This window comes from Pyrgilauda ruficollis, unplaced genomic scaffold, assembly GCF_017590135.1.
Source record: "Pyrgilauda ruficollis isolate IOZ18807 unplaced genomic scaffold, ASM1759013v1 scaffold39, whole genome shotgun sequence".
Lineage (NCBI taxonomy): Eukaryota > Metazoa > Chordata > Aves > Passeriformes > Passeridae > Pyrgilauda > Pyrgilauda ruficollis.
The window spans coordinates 5577053-5595122 of NW_024525378.1; the positions used below are offsets into that span (position 1 = coordinate 5577053).

At 46.4% G+C, this 18070-nt stretch overlaps 2 protein-coding genes across 3 annotated transcripts; one reads left to right on the forward strand and one right to left on the reverse strand.

Annotated features, from left to right (window-relative positions):
- Positions 1-281: 281 nt before the first annotated feature.
- TNFRSF9 (TNF receptor superfamily member 9) lies at positions 282-4110 on the reverse strand. Of its 2 annotated transcripts, none has more exons than XM_041476664.1 (7): positions 3645-4110; positions 3453-3575; positions 3127-3264; positions 2577-2643; positions 2340-2476; positions 1981-2110; positions 282-587 (listed from the first exon to the last, which is right to left on the reverse strand). In XM_041476664.1, exons 1-7 carry the CDS (start codon positions 3742-3744, stop codon positions 575-577), a joined length of 708 nt encoding a protein of 235 aa, XP_041332598.1. In that variant the 5' UTR covers positions 3745-4110; the 3' UTR covers positions 282-574. The 2 variants fall into 2 exon arrangements, with proteins under 2 accessions (XP_041332598.1, XP_041332597.1); XM_041476663.1 differs by having other exon boundaries at positions 1981-2115.
- Positions 4111-5287: 1177 nt separating this feature from the next.
- Positions 5288-12811, forward strand: PARK7 (Parkinsonism associated deglycase). Its single transcript, XM_041476665.1, has 7 exons — positions 5288-5422; positions 7459-7592; positions 8297-8398; positions 9064-9123; positions 9940-10009; positions 11564-11650; positions 12353-12811. The coding sequence occupies exons 2-7, from the start codon at positions 7503-7505 to the stop codon at positions 12511-12513; spliced, it is 570 nt and encodes a 189-aa protein (XP_041332599.1). The 5' UTR covers positions 5288-5422; positions 7459-7502; the 3' UTR covers positions 12514-12811.
- Positions 12812-18070: the final 5259 nt, after the last annotated feature.

An 18070-nucleotide genomic window follows, 5' to 3' on the forward strand; every position in this document is an offset into this window, starting at 1 on the left:
CCCTGCTGGGTTTGAGCCAGACTTTGGGAGGAGCTCTGGAGCCAGACTCAAGAGGATGGCTGGGAGTAAGAGACTGTGATTGTCACCAGTGACTCTACAACATGATCTTCTTTTTAGCTTTTGGAATGCATGTAAATTATGGCTCAGGTAACATTAATGAGGGACCAGAGAACTATTCTGCACTTCTGTTAGAGCTTTTAAATGTAGTACTTCTTTCTACATGTAGATAAGAACCACTTCTTAGAAATAGCCTTACTCATAGAGGAAGAAAAACAGCAAACTGTTTTGGAGGGGTTTTTTATTATTTTTTTAAGAAATATAAAAAAACCACTTTTTCCCCAGTGGCTGGGCTATTTACTGCTCTAATACTCAGCTGTTGACCCCTGCTCTATTTACATAAACAGGTTCTTGTTCTGTATTCCAAAAGAAAACTCAAATGTGGCTGATTGGACAGTTCAATTTCTAGTTCACCAGAAGATCTCTCAATTCTGTGGATTTGCCAGGACTCTGATATTCACCTTGTTCTTCCTCAGGGAAATGGCAGCTGCAGGCATCATCTTCCTGAACTGACTGTTCAGGGGTGTGCACTGAAGAAAAAGAACAGATTCACAGAATCAGTTAGGTTGGAAAAGACCTCTGAGACCCCTTAGTCCAACCCCTGACCATTCACGCTGTAAACCAGACCAGAGCTCCGAGTGCCATGTGCAGTTGTTTCTTGAACACCTCCATGGACAGTGACTCCGTCACCTCCTGGGTAGCCCATTCCAATCTTTAACAACCCTTTTTGGGAAGAAATTCCCCCTCATCTCCAACCTGAACCTCCCCTGGTGCAGCTTAAGGCTGTGTCCTCTTGTCCTGTCACTGGCTGTCCGTGTGAAAAGGCTGATCCCATCTGGCTACAGCCACCTTTCAGGGAGGGCAAGGTCTCCCCTGATCCTTCTTTTCTCTTGCCTAACCCCATTTCCCTCAGCCACTCTGCAAATACTTCACCTTCTAGATTCTCCCCCAGCTTTGTTGCCCTTCTCTGGATTCACTCCAGCACCTCAATGTTTCTTGAAGTGAGGAGCCCAGAACTGGACAAATGTCCCCTTTCTCTTTCATTTATTCAGCCATCTTATTTCACCATCCCTCAGTCACAAATGCAGGATGTCAGGAAGAAAAAATAAATCTTCCAAGTAATTCTATAATCTGAAATTATTCCTCTACAGCATGTATATCTGATAAAATTAATTTATCACACTTTGTTCTCCCTAATTCAGCAGGGCCTCTGGTGCTCTGTTTGTCATGGCAATGAAAGGAAGACCAGCATGAGGGAAAAAACATTTTTGGACTGCTGTAGTCTTCTGCATTTAGAGTTACACTAGAAGATTCAGACCTTATCCTTAGAACAGGGGAAAAGAAGAGAAAGGGAGAGAGAACTCCCCAAAAAACCGAACAAACCAACTACAAACGACATTGAATGGAATCAGCTTCATCTTTGTGCTGAACTCTTGTGCTTGCCCAGGAGTTATCAGCTCTCAGCTGGACTCAGGCTGACTCTGCCCCCGTGTAGCAGCACACCCTGACTGATGTCCCCTCTCCTGGGGAGTGATGTCCCCTGTCCTGCTGCAGCCAGAGCTCCAAGACACTCCCTGCAGGCCGTGTGTCCTCTCTGGGAGCAGAGAGAGCTCCAAAGTGTTACAGCCACGCAGGTCAAGGATGATGCTTGGAAATCATCAACTGAAATGACCTTAAACTGGAGCAGCTGAGTTTTTTCATCTCTCACAAACAGTCCACTTCTAAGGATAAGAATGCACTTGACCTAACACCCACAGTGCTTTCTGCAATAAAAATTCCAAAACTGTTTCCCTTTCAGCTGCTTCTGACTTACAAGGCCAACAAACCCGAAGCTATTGCAAGTACCTTTGAAAGGCACTTAACCTGGATTCCTGACTTCTGTCTAGTTTCAAAAAGAAAAACTGAAGAGCATATTTATCTTACTTTTCTTGAAGACAGCGTGTAGTTTCTTTTTGTGCCAGACACTGAAGCAGATGCACAAAGGCAGCAGAAACACCAAGCACGACAGCCCAGCCACAGCGAGAGAAATCCTGATTGTGTCTGTCTGAACATCCTTCCCTAGGAAATAAATAACATTCTCTAAGAATATTAACAGAACAAGATTCTACTGCCCTTGAATTAGCTGAAAACTTTGTCTCCCATTCTGCTTCTGGGTCAGTCTGCAACACTGGAAATGCATACAAGAAAGGACTTTTGCTTGAAATGGAAGGTGAATGAGCTACAGTATGTTTAAGTAGGTCATAATTCTTTACCTCCATAAGCAATATTACACAATGACTCACCTGGCACAGTGATAGAAAATGGAATTTCGAGAGATGTTGTAGGTAGAGTAGTGACTAAAGTGGAATTAACTGAAGCATGTTTGCAAATGACATCTTTTGCGGGAGTTCCAGGCTCCAGGACTTCATTTCCAGAGCACCTGAAGGACATTTACAACAAAACAGGGAAAATTTTAAAAATTTTTAAATTCCAGTCAAGTGTAATAGCTGTAGCATTTTAATTTTTTTTCGTTTACTTACATTGTCCAGTTTTTACAAGAGCCATTGGGCTGATCATTAAAGGTTCCATAGCGGCAAGTCTGACAACCTTCAACGGACAAGGACAGGTAAAATTGTACAAGATAACATTTAAAGCACAACATATGAAACATTATTATATTTGTACAATGTCAGAATTACTACTTCATAAGCTGCTCTGAGTATGCAAGGCAAGTCTTTCCCTGTCAGCCACAGACCAATATAGAACTTGGCTAAAAAACCAGTTGATTTGGCACAAGATGCCACAAACCATGCCTAGCTCCAGAGTTGTTTCCCTCGTGCTGGCAGCCAAAGAGCTGCCATGCAAAGGGAACTAACTGCCGCATGACTTGAGCTGTGCTAGGGCTCAGTGCGGTGGGTTTCTCTGCTCCTGAGCTCACTCCGCACACCGTGCAAAGTGTTTAGCAGCAGCGGCAGCTTTTATCTCCCCAGGTCCTTCCTCTATCTGCTTCTGCACTGTGCAAGAGGCAGTGCAGTGTGTCTGCTGCAGGAAGCAGAGGGGCTTTCAAATGCTGGGCAAAGGCGATCCTACCATTCCTGGTGCTCTCCTGGCCCACGCCACAGCTTCGGGTGCAGTAGGTGCAGCCATCCCCGCCGCAGCGATAGCCCTCCTTGCACGTGCATTCCGCATCGCTTGCTGAGGAACACTTTTTCAAATACTCAAACAGTCCTGCAAGGGGGAGAACCACTTTTAGCTTACAGCGTGCCCAGCGGGGTGCAGCAAAGGCTGCACCTTTGCTCTCACAAGAACCGGGCTGGCGGCTTCGGCCTCGCAGCGTTATCCCCACCGGGCAGCTGCCAGCCCGTGCCAGTTGCCACGGGAGGTCACAGCAGGGCTGCTGGCGTCGCCGCCGGTACCTTCGCACCGCCGACACATTCTGCATCCGCCGCGTCCCGCCGCGCTGGAGAAGGTGCCGGCCGGGCAGGGCTGGCAGGACGCGCCCGCTCCCCGTCCGCAGCTGGCGCTCGCTACGAACGTACCTGCGGGGCGAGAGAGCGGTCACGGCGGGCCGAGACACCGCGGGCACCGCGCCCCGGCCCGGCCCTTACCCGCCGGGCAGTCAGCGCCGCACGGCAGCGCGGCCGCGGGTGCCGGGCTCAGCGCCAGCGCCAGCAGCGCCGCGGGCAGCAGCGCCCGGCCCGGAGCCATGGGTCGGAGCGGGGCGGAGCGGGGCGCTGCGGCCGGCGGGACTGCGCGCGGGACACCCGGCACCGGCCCTTAGCGAACGCCCCCGGGGGGCCTGGCTGCGTCATCCCGGGGGCGGCGGGGAAACCCCGGCCCGCGGGACTTTCCGGACCCTCCCAGAGGCGCGACCCCTCAGCTCTGCCGGGCAGCGCCCGCAGAGCTCTCTCAGCGATGCCGGTCAGCGGTCGCCCTTTTCACCACTGGGGCTTCCCGGTGAGTGCCGCGTGGAATCCCCAGGAGGTGAAAGGCGAGAGGCGGGGCCGGCAGGCCGCAGCCGTGCCGAGGATGCTGAAAGCACATGGGAACCACCGGGACGCACGGAACGGCGGAGCGCCCCCCGCCCGAGAGAGCCCGCACCGGCCGGCACGGGAACGGCGCGGCCCCGCCCCTGCGGCCCCTCGCAGCCAATCCCCGGGCCTGGCCCCGCCCCCTGCACCTCCCCGCAGCCAATCCCCGGGCGCTGAGCCGGGCCCGGAGTGCGGGCAGGAGCAGAGATGGTGAACGCTGCGGAGCGGGGTGCAGTTATAGTTGAGAAGCGAACGCACCGGCCGTGTGTGTGTGTGCGCCCGTGTGCCCGTGCCCGGTCGCCCTTTTCACCACTGGGGCTTCCCGGTGAGTGCCGCGTGGAATCCCCAGGAGGTGAAAGGCGAGAGGCGGGGCCGGCAGGCCGCAGCCGTGCCGAGGATGCTGAAAGCACATGGGAACCACCGGGACACGCACGGAACGGCGGAGCGCCCCCCGCCCGAGAGAGCCCGCACCGGCCGGCACGGGAACGGCGCGGCCCCGCCCCTGCGGCCCCTCGCAGCCAATCCCCGGGCCTGGCCCCGCCCCCTGCACCTCCCCGCAGCCAATCCCCGGGCGCTGAGCCGGGCCCGGAGTGCGGGCAGGAGCAGAGATGGTGAACGCTGCGGAGCGGGGTGCAGTTATAACTGAGAAGCGGAGAAGCGAACGTACCGGCCGTGTGTGTGTGTGTGTGTGTGTGTGTATGCCCGTGCCCGGCACACGGGCAGGCACAGCAAGGATCAGCCTGTGCAGGTTCTGAGCGGAGTCCGCTGTGGGCAGCACACAAAGCGCCCCGTACCGGGAGCTGAACCCCGCACCGACCCCAGCAGAGCCCTCAGCCGTCCTTCCCTGTGGCCGGCTCTCCTCCCCTGGACTTCAGCCGCTCTGCTGGAGCTCTCGTTCTCCCGGCAGCCAGGAGCCAGACCGGGCCTGCCAGCCCCTGCGAGCCGGCTTTTACACAGCAGGGCTTTGCAGTCCCAAAGGTCCCCGCCAACAGCTCTGTCTGTCCTTCAAAACACCGAAACTCCTTAAAACCAGGGGCAACACCATCCCTGAGTCACAGGCACTCCCCGTACACCGTGAGCCTGGGGAAAGAAGCGTCGGGCAGACGCTTCGGGCAGAGGGCGGAGAAGAGCAAGGCTCGGTTCTGCTCGGTCCGTGAGGGGCTGCCCGAGGAGCAGCAGCAGCTCGGCTTGCGGTCGCGCCGCCGTAGGACGTGACCCTTGGCTCGGTGGCGGGCAGCGGATCGCTCTCTGCGCTCCGAGAGACCGTGAGAACAGCGGAGCGTTCCGGCAGAGCGGGGCAGTGCCGGGGCGGGGCCGGGGCGGAGCGCCCCAGAGCCGCCCGCGGCCCCGCTGAGGTGAGTTGTGGCCGCCGCTGCTGCGGCCGCCGCGGGCCCGGCCCGGAGAGCCCTGGCGGGCGGGGGTGTCGGTGTGGGCGGAGGGTTCGGTGGCCGGGCGGGTTGCGGTGCCCAGGCGGCCGCAGTGTTGCAGGGCCCGAAGCCCCGCAGTGTTGTGTTTAGGGCCCGTGCCGTCCCTGCCGCGGGGAATGGCGCCGTGTCCCACACGAGGAGATGGAAACGCGGGGATGCGGCCTTGCCACCCGGGCTGGCCGAGCTGCTGCGCCTGCAGCCGTGCCCTGCCGGTGAATAATGCCTCTGTGGTCGGGACACTGGAGGGTGTGATTTTTTTAAAGCCACCCTTGTCAGAGTTTGTGATTCAACGCAAGTCACCATCCCCGGCAAGGCTCGTGTGCCCACGCAGGGCTGAACGCTTGGCTGAGGGGTTTGAGGCGGCCTTAGCTGCGCTGAGGAGCACATGGGAGACTGGCATTTACTGTGTGTAGGTAGCTTGTTAAATGACTTGTTAAATGAAGTTGCTGTGAGGTCTGTGTAACTTAGCTCTGCCTTCTCAAAAACTGTCTTTCCGTAGTAGTGGGACAGCTATTTACATATGCATCCGCATGAAGAACAGTACTAAGGCTCAAGAATTTGGCAGCGTTGTACAATAAATATCTACAGGCACTATGGAGAGACTGCATTTGGCAAAACTAGGAGAAAGAGTAAAGGTTGCAGGATCAGATGCCTGTTTTCATCTAAAGAATTAATGAAAGACAGGGATGCAAACTGTCAAATAGACTATTTTTCTTCAATAGAAAGCAAGTGCAGCATTTCTGCATGGTGGCTATTCAGGTAGTTTTTTGCTAATCAAATTCATACGAAAATTTTGCAGAATCAGTGTGTACCCTCAGGCTATTAAGAAGCTCTAGGTTGTCCTGAAGTTATTGCTAATACCTGTGATTTGGGTGTGCTTGATCAGTGGGCTTTGCATTGACAGTACCTAAGCTGCCCTAAAAGTAGGATTTGACACAGTGAATTTTTCTGCTTGGGCTGGTTCAGCATGCTGTGGGATGTTGTGCTGTATATTACTGCATCCTAGAAATAACATTCTAAAGCAGGCCACCAGTAGGGAGAAAACCTGAAAACAGATGAAGCTGAAGCAGGGTGAGGATGATTTTATTTTATGTAGGCACCTAAGCATGCATCACATTTTATGAAGAGCTCCCAGGTACTATGTGCAGTTCTAGATGGGAGGTTCCTGCACAGGACAGAAATCTCTGTCTTCCAGAGCAGTAACTCATGAAATGCCTCCTCACATCACAGATGCTTTCACTGGCTTCTCTCAGACCTCTTTGAGTTAGTGGGTATTTTACATGATGTAAAGTTATTTTAACTTAACCTTCAAATGGAAATCTGGCCATTCACCTCAACTTGAATTTAGAAGCTAAAAAAAAAAAATGTCTTAAGCCTGGTTTGTTCCATTTGCCAAGTCGTGTGGTCTGCTCCCCCATCACACATGTGCACATGTGTTTCTTCCCCCACAAAGTTGCAAAATAACCCAGAAAATCTGTTGGTGAGATTTTGCAGGGGCTCTGGTCGACTCACTGTTAAGTCACAGGAAACTCCTCATGCAGCATGCTGGGTGGAAACTGAAAACCAGACATGAGGTCAAAGCTCCTGCAAGCCCTTTTTGTAAGTGCTGGCCTGGGTAGGAGTCAGTTGTCTCGGAATGAGTGAGGGTGTGCAAATTGAAAACAGCTCTGCCACCCACCCTGAACCCCTCTCTGGCTGACACAGGTCATGATTAAGGTCTTGATTAGGCCAAGCTGCTGCTTCTGGTGCTGATGCTTGCCCAAGTGCCTTGATCTTTTAATATCATAATGCATTCTTTCTAAAAACTTAGTTAAACAGGATGGCTATGAATATTGATTTATGCCAGTGAATTTTGAAGTGGTTTAAATGAACATGCAAAAGTGCAAATTACTGTTCAGTTTCAACACAAGGATTTGTACGAGGGGATTTGCCTTCTAACCACATTGTCTTTTTATCCCACTCAGCCCCTTCCTTCACAAGCATCTCCCTAACAGCAGCTCCTCAAGACATGGCCTCCAAGAGAGCATTGGTGATTCTGGCTAAAGGGGCAGAGGAGATGGAAACTGTGATCCCCACTGATGTTATGAGAAGAGCTGGGGTGAGTATGCAGACAGTGAATAATCTTTGTGTGTGCATGGTCAAGGGGAAATCATTGCCTCAAGTTGATGTTCATTTCCAGGAATTCAGTGTGTGGTCTGTGAAATGAAAATTTACCCTCATCACCTTCCTGGTTAGCAAATATTTGTGTCATGCTCTTAAAGAGCATGCCTCACAACTTACATTTGTTGGTAACCTTTCAAAATACAAGTCTGATGTGGGCTAGAGCAAATATTTCAAGTAAATCCTACTCTGTGTCAGAAAACACAGCTACTTCCATGTGTAGTAACTGGAAGTGCCTCTTTTGTAGGGGTCTGAAAACCTCAGTACATTACAGCTCAGGACGTTGCTTAGCTTTTCTTGAGCTACTTTTGAAATTCAGTTATTAACTACAGTTCTGGCTGTTGGCATTCCTTACTCTGTTTGTTGCTCTTGCAGTTGTAGTAGTACACTGTTATCACATTAGGAATGAAAATAATACTTTAAATAAACACACCAGTTTCACTTATGTAGAAATGACTGAAATAAAAATTACCTTCTCCCACCACCTTTGTCATTCCATCACTGTGCTCCCCATTTTGGCTGTCATAAGAGGAGCAAGCTCTCAGTACAGCTTTGTTTGTTCAGTGTACTGCTTAAGAGCTAACATATAAGAAAAATGCCCTAAATTCTTGTTTTGTAATAATAAATTTGTTCTCCTGTTAGATCAAGGTGACTGTTGCAGGCCTAACAGGAAAAGAACCAGTGCAGTGCAGTCGAGATGTCTTCATTTGTCCTGATGCCAGTCTTGAAGATGCCAGAAAAGAGGTTGGTCAGCACCCTTCTCTGATATAATGGACAGAATAGTCTCTCACACTTTCTGAGGTGAATTTTATGCATTACCTTCAGACATACGTTGCATGTTGTGTAAACTCTGTGCAGCAGTGAATTACAGAACTGTGCATCCCACTGTGCCTCCCTTCAGTGACATCCTGCCTCACAGCCTGCTACCTTCAGACAGATTTCTTAATTCTGCCCAGGTATTTGATTTTGCAAAGGGCCAATCACAGAGCTGTATTTTTCCTGTTAGTTGGCTTGACAAAATACTGTGATTTGGGCCAACTTCAAAGTTCTGATGGGAAGCTAAATAATGTCATAGTTAGACCTGTACAATAAGGTTGGAGCAAAACCACTTGTCTTTACAACACAAGAGCTGTCACTTGCTTGCTGAAGCTTTTAAGTGCACTAGGCTTAAAAGTCAGTTTTCTGAGAGACTGAATTTATAACAGGCTTTTCCTAGAACAGGAAATAGTATTTTTGTCATAATTGGAACTGGTTTTCTGATCATAAGGTGTTGTTCAGTGAAAGAAAAAGTAGATTTCTTTGCTTGCCACTTGAATCAGCTGCGGTGGTCTTCAAACAGGGTAATGTATTTAAAGAGTCTAATGTATGTGTCAGCCTCTATTCAACAGAGCAGTTTTATCTTTGTTTAGGGGCCTTATGATGTTGTGGTCCTGCCTGGAGGGAACCTTGGGGCTCAAAACTTGTCTGAGGTAAAGTTCTGGCATTTTAAAAATTCATGGGCATTCTCATGAGTACTGGGGTGGTCAGCACTTGTTTGGTAATCCTGCATATTCAGTTCAGCATCTAAAAATTCTCTTCTGACTAAATCAGTAAACTAATTGTTAATGGTCTTAAGCCTTCTTGTGATTTTATAGGTGGGACAGCTGGTAGATTCTTGGCCATGAGTACCTAGTAAAACAGAATAAAAATGGAGAGGTGTTGTGCTTTATGGGGAGGATCTCTGTTCACATTCATATGAAGATGAAACAGTTGAAAATGAAGATTTGTTGCTGAGACACAAAACTGTCCAAACCCAAGGGACTCTTTTCCCTTGCAGAATTCTGTCTCTGGGTGGTATGAATTCCTTGTGGAAGGCAAGCAGGCAAACAAATTGATCTATCAGATAGGGTTTAGGTGGTATCACAGAGTTTGTAAGCCATGGATATGAGACAAATATCCCATATAAATCTTCTTAAGAATGATGGAGACTGTCTGGAGGTATCTTATGAATAGTATTTTCTGTTGGTCCTGTATTTTCAAACAACTTTTTATGGCCATGGGTCAACCAGCTTTCATGTGGGTCAAGTACTTCCTTGCACTTGCTTCTGATTTCCTTCCTCTTTCCTTCTGAGGCAAGTATGTCTTGCTTTCAGTTTTATTCCTTCTGTTCTCATTGCCCTCTGTCCTGGGGCAGGGAGAAAAATTCCAGTTGGTTTTCTGTGCAAAACATGTTTATGAAATTTCAATGAAAACTGTGCTTCAAGTAACCAACTCCAGACAATGACTTGTGATGTTTCTTCACACAGTCTGCTGCTGTGAAAGACATTTTGAAGGACCAGGAAAGCAGAAAAGGCCTGATTGCTGCAATATGTGCAGGTGGGTTAACAAAGCATCTTGCTTTGTAAAGCATTTGGATATTTTGAAGGCACATGAAGAGTTTTCTGTCTTAGAAATCTGTGTTCCTGTAATTTAGTACCAGGAATTTGTGCCTGAATATATTTATATCTTTCTAAATTTTTTTGTAAATTTAATAGCAGAGAAATCTCTAAAATAATTGTGAACATTTATCCTGCAAGTTCTGGTTGTTACCTAGTTCCTTCCAACCAGTTGTATTACTGTCTTTAAAATAAAAAGTGAAATGCAGTTTGCTAAGATTTTTTTAAAGTATGTGCTTATTCTGGTGATCTTTCTACAAGTGTACAGCACTGGCAGAATGTCATTGCTGTAAATTTATCTCACATAACCACTCCTGCCCTTTAGCTTCAGAAAGAAGGCCAGAAATATAGAATTACAGTCTCACCCTTCCTGAGCTGCAGCAAAAAATGGACTTGGTTTGAGGAGAGGGTTGTCTGCTTACCTATTCTGCACAGCTTGGTATCCAGATCATGAACTTTGTGAGATTTGTGTTTTAAAAAACAAGGTGAAAAATTGCCAGTACTGAAATTGCCAGTACTGCAGCTGAAGGCTGGTCTAGGGAGCTGAACTGAGAGTGAGGAGAGAGATGATGAATACATAAAAGGCAGTCAGAGTGTGTTCCAGGAGAGGATTTTCACTTTTGCATTTCGGTACATTGCTGGAGGGGTTTTCTGCTTTTCTTCCTCATTTAGGTGCTAGGCACACAGAGCTGTGAACATCCCTCAGGCTGGCAATAATGCTCTTCTGCTGCTTTACCTGTGTCTCTTGCAGAACAATCCAAATTCACATCTGCCCAGTAGAGGCCTTTTCTTGTAAGCAGGATGATTCTTAGAGCTCATTCCAACTGAACACAAAAGAGGTTATTTCCTGTACTAAATCCAGAATTAAACAAATGAACAGAAATTAACCTCATGTCAGACAAATCCTGCCTTCAGTTTCTTTTGGAATTCCCATAAGGATTTCCTGTCTGATGACTTAGCACTTCTTGACACAAATTCTTTACTCAATTCAGGCTAAGGAGGAAGTATGAAAAGAAAAGAGAAACTCTTGAAACCAAAAACTGAACAGTTAGTCCATGATCTGTACAAAATACTGCTTGGCACACAACTGCGGCATGTAGACACTTGCTCAAATGAAATCCTATCTGTTAAGTCTTAATTCAAAGTTTAACAAGGTTGTAAAGTAATTGTAGGTAATTAATGTTCAGATTGAAACGCAGACCTTTTGTTTCTTAATATCAAGCATTTTAATTTTAAATTAATTTTAAATAAAATGTCTGGAAGTGAGTTGTTCACTCCTTCAAAGGCAGCACAGTCATGGGTGGGACATCAGTGTGAGCTGTAATGTGAGAGCTTTTTGCTTCAGAGATAGGGCTGGCATCAGTGTTTATAAAAAGTAGTCTGTCCACAGTGGGCTTTGACCCTGGGGGTCCTAGTGCCCAAATGTCTGTTCTTGTAAGTGCAGCAGAAGGCAATTCCTCACTGGTGCAACTTTGTGTTCTTTGTGCTCTTACAGGTCCTACTGCCCTTCTGGCCCATGGGATAGGGTATGGAAGCAAAGTCACAACACATCCTCTGGCCAAAGACAAAATGATGAATGGAGGTATGTTTCTGTCCAAACTCTTCTCAGATATTCTTTTTTTTACCTGAACCCACAATTTAAAAAAGGAGAAGAGCCTTTTTTTCCTTGTTTTTCTCTGAATTGAGTCTATATCACTGGAAAATAGAGGCCTGTACTAACATTCTGACCCTTGGGGGAATCCTGCTGCTGCTATCATATTATGAGTATTTATAGGAGTATTTCTTGAGGCTGAGCCATCTCTTACCCCTTTGGTTCTTTGCCTCAGTGATCCCAACAGCAAACTCTGGGAGCACCTTTCGTGCTCTCCTGTGAGTAGTGCTTTGTTTCTGTGGCAGCTGATGGCTCCACACTTCTTTCTCCAGCCTAAGGGAAGGGATGGTGAAATGGAGGGTCATTCTGTGGCATTAATGAGGCTGAAGGGGAGCAGATGGGTTCCCCCAATATCTTCTGCATGCATTTGGAAAAACCAAATTTGTGAACAGCTCCACAAAAGCAGTCTGACTTCCAGAAGTAACCTCATGGCAGCTGACAGGCTCAGTGAGAGCTTTTTGAGGAGCTTTTAGAATCAGAGGGGCATTCCTACACCTTGGGAATGAGCTCCCTGTTCCTCCCTGAGGACAGCAGGCAGGGATGAGCTGCTCAGAGGCAGTGCTGGGCTCCTTGTGCCCTCTGTGGAGGACACAGTGCTGGACACTGACCCTGTTGCTGTTGTGTTCCCCCAAGCACACTACTCCTACTCGGAGAGCCGCGTGGAGAAGGACGGGAACATCCTCACCAGCCGTGGGCCTGGCACCAGCTTTGAGTTTGGCTTGGCCATTGTGGAAACACTGCTGGGCAAGGAAGTGGCTGAACAGGTGAAGGCACCTCTAATACTGAAAGATTGAAATCCTGGTGTGGGAGAGGCACTAGGAGAAATTTAGATAGTCTTATCCTTTGTAGAATAACTGTAATGTGCACTGTTGTAAATACACTTTAATTGTGGGTGAAATTAGTAACTGTACTTACCTGAACTGGGATACCTTAAGAAACCAAAGGTCTTCATTTCTGGAAAAAGATCCTGTTAGCAAAAAGCTTCATCACAAAAAAACAGCCAGCATCTGGTAATCCTAGTTAGTTCTTGGATGGCATTTAAAAATCACATGGAAAAATGTTTGCTGAGTAAATAAAAATAGAGCATCCCTACTGGTGTGTTGTTCCTTTCTGTGTTCTCTCCCAACCCAGACCCATGAAACCTTTTTACCACCATGTACTATTTAAAACAACATCTGTTTAGATTCTCACCCAGTTCTTCTGGAGTCTGAGCTGGAAGGGGAAGGTGGCCAAGCTCTGGAACAAGCTCCCTGGGGAGGTGACCCCAGGCCTGCTAGCATTCACAATGTGTTTGGACAGCACTTCTCACAGCACTTCTCTTGGCTGAATGGGTTAACTTAGGTTACCCAATGTGGAGTCAGGAGTAGGTTTTGATGACCTTCATGAGTCTCTTCCAGCTCAGGATATTCTCTGATTTCATGACATAGATTATTAAGTTGTAACCTAGAATTAGTTAAAAAAAATGTTCAATTTCTTGTGTACAAACAAATAAGGCAAACAATTAGTATTAATTTTCCAGAGGATATTCTCTGATTTCATGACATAGATTATTAAGTTGTAACCTAGAATTAGTTTAAAAAAATGTTCAATTTCTTGTGTACAAATAAGGCAAACAATTAGTATTCATTTTCCAACAGTGTTGGAACTAAATTAAAAGTGTGAATATTCATACCTTGTCAAGAACCCCAGAGTTCCCGCAGGTTGAACATGATACCTTGAAATTTGTCTTCTGCATTAAATGATTGCAGATCCATTGAGCTGTTTGGGCAGTTAATAATTAGTATAAAGCATGAAGTTTGGATTTGGTAGAATGCCACCAGTAGCAGTGCTTGTTTCTGCTTACTAAAAATTGGAAGTTGCTACAAGCCTGGCTTAAGTGAGCCTTTGTCAGTTTGGAGGAGTTGCAGGACAGGTCTCTGGAGGAAGTAATGGAGCTGTATTCCCATGAGAATTAAGAACTTGGCATCAATTTCCGTCTTTGCTACCTTCCACTCACCAAATCACTCTGGTGTTACCTGGCTCTGTCAGCAGTCATGCCTAAGGATGGCACCTCACTGGACTCCAGCATCTGGAGATCTGGTTCTGCATACATCTGAAGTGCATAGTCTGAACTTTAGAAAATTACTGCACAGGAGCCTTTATGATTGCTTATTTTAATGGGAAACAAGTTCATTCTCAATTACTGCATTTTCGTAATGAAATACATGGATACTTTTGCAAATTTAGAATTAAGAAATGTCTGTGTTGTTAATAACTACTGGAAGAACTGCTTCAACTCTATGCTCTGTCTCTTAATTTGTTTAGGAAATATTTCATATGTTTCTCTAGCTTTGAAATATGCTCAAGATATGCAAAAGTTGTAATCTATGTAAGATTTTACAAGTTTGTGTGGTAAATCTGCACATCTAACTGGTATTGCCATGCAAATGTAAACCAAATGATGGAAAGAGTCTTTGTCCTAGAATCTGGAATAATTACTTGGTTTGTAAATGGGCATGATTCAGAATACAGGAAAAGCTCTGCATTCCTGGGTGGCAGCACTGCTTTGTAACATTAGAAGGAAAATATTTCCATGCTTGCATTGTTTTTAGTCTTGCAGAAATATTTGAATACAAAGCATTAGCAAAGTGGCCATAAATTTGATTATAATTTTTTTTTCTCCAAGGCTGAGGGAGTTCAACTTAGAGAAATGAGGTTTTCAGTGTGTATATTTGGGCTTTCCCACTCCCATTAAAATGGTAATAGGAAAAACACTCAGAAAAATGAGCCTAGAGCCCATGGATGTATCTGCTTAACTTGCAGATTCTTCCACTGTGTTCAGCAAAAGACTTGGTAAATAAAATATTGTAGTGCTGCTTGCATCACAGTTACCTTCATACAGCTGACCCTGTTCTCAACCTTTTACATTGCAGATGTCCAGCAAACATGAATTTACTTGGGTTCTCTTTCTGTGTCATTATAACTTTCAGTTAGGGTAAGTAAGTGTATGAACTAAGATTAGCTAATTTTCCTCTTAGGCTAAGTGTTACAAAGGAATTTGCTGGTTTTAGGGAAAAAAAGTTGCCTTCCAGTTAGCAAAATGCTTTTTTATTTTTGGACATTTCAGTATCTCTTTTCATAAAATCTTCTTTTACTTGCTGCTGAAAGATGAGCTCAGGTACTTTTCTGCTCATTGTTTCACGTACACTTGAAACTTTTTGCCTTTTCATTGTTTGCAAGCTTTGGTGTTGGAACCTGTGGTAATTGGGTATCTGCTGCCACTGAGCTCAGCTGAAGCTGAAGGGAATGCATCCACTCTTCTCTAACATTTAGCATTTTGTTCCCTGGCAGCTGGAGGGTTTGGGGGTTGGGTGTTTTCCTGATGAGAAGGCTGCCAGTTGGCATCTGCTCTATGCCTCGGATCATCTCTCAAGAATAATGTGAGTTTTTTTCTCTTGATTCTGGTTGTTCTGTGGGCTTGAATGCTTCATTGAGAGTGAGTTCTCTTAGGGAATTGAGAAGTATTATATGGCTTAGGAGCAGGAATGCACAAGAGGGCATAGATGCTGGAGCCATCAGTGAATACTTGCAGTGATGGGAAATATTTTCATTCAGACTGACGAGCTTCTAACTGAAGAAGAAGCAGAAGAAATGTGGAGAGTGAACAGTCTGGTTTTGTTGCAGTTCTTTGCAAGTTTCTTTCCAGAAGGGGAAGGTGAGGTGCACAGCACTGTACTGTGAGCAGGAGCAAATCCTATCTCAGGAATATGTCCCTCTCAGCAACAGAGAAGGGATGCTTTTGTAGAGAGACAAAGGTTTTACTTTTAGAATGGGTGGAGACAAACAGAACCATAATGGATACAAATCAGCCTGCACACTAGTACTTAAAGCTGTAAAAGCACACAAGGCAATATGCTTCATCCAATAATTACAAGCCTTGGGCAGCTTGCTGGCCATTTATGTATATGCTTACCATTTGGTATGAAGCCCACAGTGACTGTCAGAGCAAAAAATGGGTACTTAGTCTGATTGTTTGGTTTGTTCTTTCAACAAAAAGATACATCATGATGCAAACCTAAGCAGTGATCCCAAAATGATAAAAAGCAGCCTGGATGACCCTGAAAGGGTTGGAAAGAGAAGTATGTGACAGAGAAGTAGGAAGGTGTCAACTACAGAAATAATCCCTGGCACTGCATCCATGCTGTCATTCATGTTCTCATACTCTACCTTCAGAAGAGAGGATGTGTTGCTGTTATATGGAGACTGCATTTTATTAGGGCATGGAATGCAACATTTGAAGCTTGAAAAAGAAGCAACAAAACACTGAGTGAATTAATTAATTGTTGCCCAAAAATTGTAGATAATCTTTCAGCATGTTTAGAACGTGGTCTTGCATGTGGTATGGAAAGAAAGGAAAAATATATAAAATGGGAGCAGATGTGCCTCTCTGCTGCTCTGGTTTGTCAGCTGACAGCCCAGCTCTGACAACACTCCCTGCTCTGATCTTCCATGGATATTCTACAGTTCTTGCAGCATCATCACTTGGCAGGAAATCAAAAGCTTTCTGGGAAGAACAGCAAAAAGGACAGGCTGTCCTTGCTGACACAATTTATCTGGCCTTCAGCCTCTTCCTGCCACTTGAGAAGCATCCAGGGAAGGGCAGGGGCAAGGAGCAGTTTGTGGGAATCCCTGCAGTGGTGCTGCCTCAGACAGTGGCCCAGCTCCTTCACTCAGCACGTGTTCTGTGTGGAAGGCATCACAGGGCAGACCTCACCCTTGTCTTCCAGGAGCATCTGTGGACACTTGGCAGAGCTCTGTGTGCAGAGCAGGCCCAGCCACACAGCCCACTTGGGAGGGAATTGAGCCCAGGTCTGTATCCTGAGTGCACCCACAGTACATTATTATTTAAGGGACTAGGCAGCATTTCTGGCTTGTATTTTTGTAGCCATGCTTTGGGAAGCAGTGCTAACACAAGTGATAGGCTCCAGAACTGAGTCCAGCCTTGGGAAAACCAGGATCCTGTGATTTAGGTAACACAACTCTTCCATGCTGATGAGGTGTAACTGAGGCTACTCTGGGTGGTGCAGCAGTCAGGGGTTGCAGTGCTCTGTGTCACACTCAGTCTCTGAGGCTCTAGGAGCCTTTCTGCTCTCTACAAGATTGTTCTGTGTGCTAGAAGGCATCACAGATTGAGAGGAAGCTTTTACACTTGGGCTTGTTCGTTTGCTTTACTTCATTCAACAGCTTCTAATTATACCCTTTGAACAACCCTAAATAATTCCTCCCTACATAGGGTTTATGGCCCTCCAAGTCATGTAGATACTTCTGTACTCTTACACTTTAATTCAAGGCCATTCCACGAATGGTAGAGGGAGGAAGAAGAAAAGTTGTCTGAGGATCTCATGCAAGCACTTACATTCTAAAGAGCAGAGTTGGGTTTAGTGAGACTTGTGTAACATTCATAACACTAAAGCCTTCCACAGCTGATGGAAGTTTCCCAGCAGAACTGGGGACATTTCTGTGCAAATCCTTCTGATTTCTGAATATTGATGGTGTAATTATTTTTACAGCTTACAGTGGGAGCACCTCTGAGCCACAGACAGAACTTGCCTGCAGTTCTGCTGCTGTTGCTTCCTGAAAGCCAGTCCCACTGTATTTACTCATGGAAAATGTGGGGTTTGGTGCTGGGCAATACAGCATCATCTTCTGGCTCTAAACCTGGCAACAAGGATAATTTCTGCACTGTAGTTTAGTTGGAATGACTTTGGTTCTTAAAGGCTCTGTCCAGGGCTTTTGCTGCTAGAATTTAGGATTTTCAGAATTTCTGTACTATGAGGAGGCATCTTTGTGTTGAGGTTCTTACAGTTACAGCTCTTCTCTAAGCCAGGTGTTTGGTTTCTCTATGCTGTTAAGTTCCATTGAGTTATGCTGTCAGAATGGTCTCTATGTCATTTCAGAACCACTTTTTCAAGTTGCACACATTCTACTCTAAGTAGTGCCAACTCTGGGAGCAGCCTACTTCTGTGCATTGAAATACTTTCAGGTTTTAATGAGTTCTCCTAAGAAACACACTGCTACTCCCACGTACATGCAGCTCTAGTCTCAGACCCAGACCTTCTCCTGTGTTATTTTGTATATGATGTGGAAAAAGCACTCTCACACTGGAGTCACCAGCTAGGCATGGCAGTGACTGGCACACAGGGAGGAAGTAAGCTGCTGCCTCGGGTGGTGATGAGTCTGATCCCTGATGGGCACAGCACATCGTTTGCATTTTTCACAGGAAATCTGCCCTTGGGTGGGAAATTGCAGTCTCTGAGAGAACTAGCAACAGATGATGCATTTATCTGTGCTGACTTTTCTCGTGACTACATG

Excerpts from the sequence above, each read along its gene's own strand:
- PARK7 (XM_041476665.1), top strand. The coding sequence starts at position 7,503 with ATGGCCTCCAAGAGAGCATTGGTGATTCTGGCTAAAGGGGCAGAGGAG. Across the intron at positions 7,593-8,296 it reads ATGTTATGAGAAGAGCTGGG|ATCAAGGTGACTGTTGCAGG; the intron begins GTGAGTATGCAG and ends TTCTCCTGTTAG. Across the intron at positions 9,124-9,939 it reads GGGCTCAAAACTTGTCTGAG|TCTGCTGCTGTGAAAGACAT; the intron begins GTAAAGTTCTGG and ends TTCTTCACACAG.
- TNFRSF9 (XM_041476663.1), bottom strand. The coding sequence starts at position 3,744 with ATGGCTCCGGGCCGGGCGCTGCTGCCCGCGGCGCTGCTGGCGCTGGCG. Across the intron at positions 2,644-3,126 it reads CCAGGAGAGCACCAGGAATG|GTTGTCAGACTTGCCGCTAT; the intron begins GTAGGATCGCCT and ends TGTCCGTTGAAG. Across the intron at positions 2,116-2,339 it reads ATTTTCTATCACTGTGCCAG|GGAAGGATGTTCAGACAGAC; the intron begins GTGAGTCATTGT and ends TTTATTTCCTAG.